Below are 7500 nucleotides of genomic sequence, written 5' to 3' on the forward strand. Positions count from 1 at the left end.
TTTCAGCGGCAGCCTGTGCATGCATGGGTGTCATGCACGCTATGCAATGGAGGATGGCTGGATGCGATGCATGTGTACTGCATGTGTGTGTGATGGGCATATGCACATAGACAAGGGTGTTTGAGGACGTATAGAGTGCACGTCAGCAGCTTTCCCCCAGCTCTGGTGTTGGCGTGTGCAGTTTTAGAGGCAGATTATATGAAAGCTTGGCTTGATTCCGCTTATATCTGAGAGCTTCAGCTCTGGGTGCGTGTGCATGTGCCAGTGCACGTGAGTGTACTGTATGTGTGTGATCCCCCTGTGTGTTTTGCCTTCAACACTGGCAAGAGGATTATATGGGTGCTCAATTACATTCTACTTCTGTCCACACTCTGCTGTGATGTGATGTTTGTGCCTCTGTGCGTGTGCGTGAATCTCTCTCTCTCTCTTTCACACACGCACGTGCATGCACGCACACACACACACACACACACACACACACACACACACACACACACTGTGACACACACACAGTTTAGTGTGAGCAAAAAGAAAGGCATTGATTTGATTGAGTGTGTTTGAAATGCCTGAGTTGCTCCCGTCAGACTCCGTTTACAGGCCTCTGTGTTTTCCCAAAGCCATACATTGAGACATTGTTTGGCCTGCTGCTCGTGTCTCAGTGTACAGTCACTCCAGTGGAGCTGCCTGCTGGTGAACACAGCTGTGCACAGAGCAGGGCCTACAGGTCATCTCTCCAATCACACAGCAACCACAGCTCCAACTGGGAAATTACGTCAGGCAGAGGTCGGCGTGCTTCGAGTCGACCAGCGTCATTCTTTTATTCACAGCATCTTCCCCTTTTTTTCTGCCTTATGCATGCTTGATTTCCACACCACCAAACGACAGCAGTGCAGCGGTGTGAACTCTGTAAACTCAGCTTGGGACAGAGAGATCGTAGCCTCTTAGTCAGAAGATTGCGTTGAGATATACCAACACTTTAGAACAACAACCGAGGCTTGCGGTTCGATATGGCCTCTGACGCAAGATGGTGTGATGATAAAATTGAGGTAACTGGCCCATTTCCTGTCTCTCCCCAATGACGCTAGTTGGTTTGGTTCGTCTTTCTGCTCGGTTTTCAGATTCTGTCGCCCATGGGTGCTACAACACACGGTTCACACCTGAAAATGCGACTTTCACCCCGCTCCAATCGCAGCGGCTGACAATGCTTTTGTATTTTACATGTTGATGATGCCAATGTGAAAAGCCAACATATCATTACACGTTAGCGCTGTACAGGGCTCTGTCATGTGAATCGGTCAACACGATGAATCTCAGCGTCGATGTTCGTGTGTATGTCCCATCTGCTCTTTGCTTTCTTTTAATTGTTTGTTGATGATGCAGTTAGGCAGAATATCTCCCAAGCATAAACACCGATCACATTGTTGAAATAATCACCAGGCATTCTCCGTCAACGCCTCGCTCCAGCCAAGATAAAGACGGGAAACGAGGCCATGTTGTTATCCTTGTTTTCCACTTTGTCCAACCATATCTACGCAATTGTGATGTGTTATATTTTTTTGTCAAACATAATGTAAAATAGTTTTGGAGATGGATGAATGGGGTGTTCTCGTGACTCTAAATCCAACCTAGTTAAACAGGTGGCTTGACAGGAGAGAGAGAGGGGGTGGGGGGGGGGGGGGGGGGGCTTTAAAAGTTAAATGAAACAATATCCTGCTCCCTTGGGCTTTAAAAAAATGCTATTAAAGCTCTTTGCCTAATACAAACACGCCCCTTGCCCCCACAAGTCCCACAGAAGCCCCCATAACTAGCCCGCTCCACCCCTGTACTCCCTCTCTGCATTGCCCCTTTACTTTTTACAACAGTAGCCCCACGTGCATCCGTCCGGCACACAGCGACAGGGTGATTGGAGAGCACTTTGGTGGCGATCAATAAAAATAAGGCGCTTAATACATGGCTCGCCCCATAAAGGCAGCTCTCAGGCTGATGAAGAGACGTATCATGGCGCTATACACGCTAGCTGGTTGACTGCATGGGGATGAGCAGCCTGTGACCAATCAGCACTGTCGGATCCTAACCTTGTATGTAAAAAAAAAAAAACGTAACTTTTCAGCAGTGGTGGAAAAAGTACTGCTATATAGAAATATTCTGTTTCAAGTAAAAGACCGGAATTTAAAAGGTACAAATGTACAAATGGAATGGCATCGAAATGCACATAAAGTATATAAGCATACTGTATAAATTATTCAGAAAGTCCCATTCAAATGTAGGCCTATATCTATCGTAAATAGTAGATCTACAAGCTTTTTTTAAAGAAACTGTTGTATGTAGTTATAAGTTGGTCAGAAACTCTTAAACTCGTAATACTTTTCATTGGTTAAATGACAGACTGACCCACTTTCAACCTGGTACTGTAACTCTATTTTGGACATTTCATAATATTCTAATATTCTAAAAACATTAGCTCACAACACGTCGTAGTATCAGGACAAGGCCGTGTGAGCCCGGATCAGCTATATGTAGATAAGCTACTTTCCATACTTTTGCGTGTATAAAATAGGGCATTCATAAATGTGACACACTCACACACACATATTTTTCCCATAAATAACCGTTCACTCAGCATGTATACAGAGTCAACTTTCAGACACTCACACGGGCAGACATAGATGGGCGTGTGAAGCTGTAATCAAATGCAGCCTCGATAGTCTTGAGTCTTGTGGGGTCTGGGAGAAGAGCCAGTCATTCTGAGGCTCTTACCTCCACTGCTGTGGCTAATTTATAGTGTTACTTGACGAAACTGACGCGTTCTCAAACTGGAGGAAAAAAAGTGTCGCTCAACGCTTTCTCAATGTCGCACGCCCGTGGAGTTTTACTACAGAATTTTACTACATTACATATTTTCCGTCTCATTTCTGTACTCAGTCAGTCAGTCAGTCACTGGAGGGTGAGAGAGGTGTGCTTATGATGGCCAAAATGTAAGTATTGCAGTATGTGGTCTGTAAGTATACTGTAGTAGAATCTGAGAAATAGTCTGTGTGAGCACACAATTTCCCTGGTCCTTACAAAATATTGTGGTTGTTTAAAGAAAGAAAGGATTTGGGGAATTAGGCTTACAATTAGGAAAATATTCAGGTTGGTGTTAGGGTTAGGAGGATTAGGGCTTTAGGCATTTAGAGCACTGTTTCGGATATTTAATATTATTGGTATTATTTCAACAGATTAAAAAAAGTATAAACAATCAATTAAAAACAATTAGAACACTTTTTTCAAAAGTATCTCATATATAAAAGATCACACTCGTGTTAAGTGAGGGGTGCTCTTATCATCATACATCATCACATTCCGTGCTCAGCCAATCGTCATATTCCATGCTACACACACACACACACACACACACACACACACACACACACACACTGGGCACTCTGGGCTGGAGTTATATGACTGATTTTATATAAATTGTTACACGCTGGTGTCGCACACTAAAAATAACGGATCTACAAGCTCACAACGTGTCATGCTGCTAAGCTATGTTTGATGTGCAACCCCGGCATGCAACTATGTATAGGCGTTAGGGTTACAAATAGCATTCATAAATAATGTCCTTAGAAGTAGACTATAGTGATTGTGTGTGTGTGTGTGTGTGTGTGTGTGTGTGTGTGTGTGTGTTTGTGCGCGCGTGCGCCTGCGTGTGCATGTGCACATGCGTGTATGCTTACTGTATGTGTATTAGAAATTAGTATTTTGTTTAACTGGCATCAAGTATTCTCACAGTGCACTGCCTGTGCATTGCATTACATCCCCTGCTTCATAAAGAGGGTCATTATAGTCAGAAGTATGAAGTCATATAATTTTCATCAAAGCGTCCGTGCGTATGAATTATGCAGTGCTTTGGCTGTAGCGAGATGCGCAGCAGAGCTACCTGGCAATATAGCTAGAGACGTGCATCTCTAACAGCTACGGCAATGCAATGAATATGGTTCTTCTTTCTTTTCTCATTTTGCCAAGTCTGATATGAAATTGAATGCAGTATCTTGAATGACAAGTTGTTCCAAAGGGAATACAGCATTTTCCCTGTTCTATCATGCCTGGCATTGCAATTGATGTGTTATATATATATGCCAGAAAACAATACTGAAATGAAATGATCTCATTTATAAATGTGCTATTTTGTCTATTTATTTTAAACTGGACAGGCACTGGCCTATGCAGGGACCATGCAAGTTGGGAATACTGTCTGTCTGTTGCACAATATATCTAATCTAACACATAAGGATTTTGGTTAGGACGCAAAAGTGGGGACAAAATTGTGACCTGTGTTTTGGCTGGAAGGTGTGGTTATATTAAATCATTATTTATTATTATTATTATTATTTACTATTTATTTATAATAAATGGCTTGCGTGCGTGCGTGCATGCATGCATGCTTGCATGCGTGCATGCATGCGTGCGTGCGTGCGTGCGTGCATGCGTGTGTGTGTGCATGCGTGTGTGGCAGTTCACCCTGCCACTGAGACTGAAGATAACCAACAGAGTTTGAATTTGCAGAAAATGAGTTTAGTTTGACTTATTATTTATTGTGCATTTGTTGATTGATAATTGATTGTTGACTTCATTGAAGGGAGCAACTACTGTGGGGTATGGGGAACATGCCAACAGTGGGAGGGTTTGTTTAGAGAACTCTGTAATCATATTATGTAGATAATTTATAATATTATGTGACACTAAAATATGTTATGAATTGTGTGATGTCTCTGGACATTGGGAATGCACTGGTATACTGGTATGATTGTGGAATCAATTGCACTGGTATGATTGTGGAATCAATCCAGGGTTGGTTTGGTCCATGGGAGGGGCCTAGCCTTTATAAGGAGCACCTGCCACTGCCTGGGCAATCAATGTAGGATTGCACAGGGTGCAGAGCAGACCTAGAGAGAGCCAACCTGGCCAGTGGGCTGTATATACTTCTTTTTTTTGTATGCTGTTTGTTGGAACGACTCTTTCATGTGAACTCTGCAAGGTGAATAAAAACATATTGATTGTTCATCAAAAGACTTGTTTTCAGTACCTTTCACTATTTTTGAGCTGGTTCAGTGCCATTTTTGGGCCCACACTACCTTCACACTAGGACAAAGTGTGACAAACACCCATTCTTATTTACCAACAGCTTTATATTTGCCATACATGTTGGAAAATAGGTAAAATGAGTTGTAACTCCCGAGACAAAACATAGGTAAACAATGGCTGGTCCCGGTCCCCTATCGGCACAGCACACTGACTGGATCCATCATTGGACTGGAGGTTTAATCATTAATGCATATTAAACGTAATTAACAATTAAACAAAGCATTAGTACTCTTGTTGTGCAATAGGCTCTCCCAGGAGAGCAATGAGTGCACAATGTCCCAATTTGGGGGCTGAGTTTCAGTAACTGTCAATCAGAATCAGAATAAATGTTATTGTCGCATCACAGGTTTACAGGTGTAAACACACACAGAGAGTGTGTGTGTGTGTGTGTGTGTGTGTGTGTGTGTGTGTGTGTGTGTGTGCGTGTGTGTAGAGTACAGTAGAGTAGAGTACACTACAGTAGACGTTTGATTCTCTGCCTGGACCTGAGACCGCGGCCATGCCCATGGGTCATTTCCTCATGGTCATACAGTTATTTGTTTGGAATCTACTTGGTGTGATAGAATGTTAGCTATCATAATATTTTAATATTAAACATTATGTATAAATCACTGTAAACAACGTTTGCAACAATGTCAAATATGTGCACACAAAGCATCAAAACGATAAAGTCCTAAGCATACTGTATGTATTGTACTTAATTGGACTGAATCAGAATATCAGAATGTTAAATGTATGTAAACATTGTAATATCAATCACACTGTGATTGACAGCCTCCAGAAAGAGGAAATGCACAGACTCGGGTAGAGTCAGTCTTGTGTTTTGTGGCCCAGTGTAAGCTGTACAATTATACACGTGCACATCTTGGTGTTAGCCCACAAGTAAACACACTGCCAAGTGGAAGTCTCCAGTGGACACAGAGCGGGTCCTTGGGGAACACCTCATGGGTTTTTTCCCTCCTCCACAACTGCAATTAGCAAAGTTTTCTTTTGTGTTGCTGTTTTCATGTACGCCTTGACTCCTCTCCCCTCATGTTTGCACTCTCGCAGTTGTTAATGAGTATGTGTATCAGCACAGAGCTGTGAAGACACATCACACACCCACTGCTGCTCGTGGTTTTAATGCTCCATTAGATAATTAAGCCGGATGGTGTGTTTTTGCAACATTTCAGATGAGACGTTACCATTAATTAGTGTCAAAAAGAAAATAACTGTTTTGCTCAAGATCTTACACACAAGGGGAAATGAGCCTCTTTAACTTGTCACTTACAAACTCAAATCTCTCTCTCTCTCTCTCTCTCTCTCTCTCTGTAGGTAAACACTAAAAGACTCAGAGGAGGATACCAAGGGGGCCAAACCAAGGAGAGGGCTATCGTACTGGCATCATGTGAGCTGTACATTCCTTGGAAGTGCTTTACTGCAGAGTGGAAGAGTGATTCTGTGCTCCGTATGAGAGCTGCAGAACCACCAGCAACCCCCTATCACCACTATCGCCACTCCTGACAGCCCCAGACGGCAGTCATCAAAGCCACCTTCTCCTGACTCGACTTGCCCTCTCTCCGTTTCTCTGTCCTTGTGTCGTTAAGATAAAAAATGGCCTTGCTAAACTTCACCCTGCCCGACGCCTCGCGCAAATAAGGGCTTTCAGCTCGCTTCACAATACCAGAGAAAGGACGGCCTAAACCCTGTTAAATCCCCTGCTTTTATTTCTCCCCTCTCTCTCTCTCTCTCTCTCTCTCTCTCTTTATTTTTGTTTGCTCGCTCACTCAACCGCTCGGGCACGCACATTCCCTGAGCAAACTGGGACCATTTTGGGGATAGCCACGCTTCAACCGGCGGCCTACTGGGATACCCGTACATCCGTCATCTGCATGGGGGATTAAATCAACGCTCGTTTCCATTTGGACTCCAGTTTGTTGCATTATTCTCTCCCCAAGTGAGAGCTTTGGACTCCAGCTGGATTGGGCCATCATGGCTGGGAAGGGTAACCCGGTGCCTGGCCCGCACCTCAACGGTTTCCCCATGCCTCCCTATTCCTATTTTTTCCCCCACGTGCTGGGGGGACTGTCGCCTCCGGCCCTGCCTGGCCTGTCCATCAGCGGCTACAGCACCCCCTCGCCAGCCAGTAAGTACTGTAAGTGTCTCAATGTGCCGATTTGTCTTTGGTGTAATGTTCTCCAATCGAGGAGTGATTTGACTGCTATGCCTTGATATGACCTGTCCCTGTTCCAGTGTTCCGCTCAGTCGGCTGTGTGTTACCTCTGAAAGATTGAAGGGAGACAGTTTGGAGTCTGTACCTTGTGTGTCCATGGGTTTACCCATGTTTGTGCGAGTGCTCACGAGTGCGTGCATTCGTCCACATATTACCATTGG

General features: G+C 43.9%; 1 protein-coding gene across 7 annotated transcripts in view; it reads left to right on the top strand.

The window, feature by feature from the left end:
* raraa (retinoic acid receptor, alpha a) overlaps positions 1-7500 on the top strand; it is a 220865-nt gene that overhangs the window by 100671 nt on the left and 112694 nt on the right. For 5 of the 7 annotated variants that reach the window (XM_080789391.1, XM_080789390.1, XM_080789389.1 and 2 more), the window contains one exon: positions 6442-7261. In XM_080789391.1, coding sequence (XP_080645517.1) covers positions 7099-7261 — 163 coding nt within the window. In that variant the 5' untranslated portion in view covers positions 6442-7098. The remainder of the gene's footprint in view (positions 1-6441; positions 7262-7500) is intronic. The other 2 variants (XM_080789394.1, XM_080789395.1) reach the window with 1 other exon arrangement.

The sequence above is a fragment of the Protomyctophum bolini genome (genome assembly GCF_963924005.1).
Source record: "Protomyctophum bolini genome assembly, chromosome: 18".
NCBI classification, from domain to species: Eukaryota; Metazoa; Chordata; class Actinopteri; order Myctophiformes; family Myctophidae; genus Protomyctophum; species Protomyctophum bolini.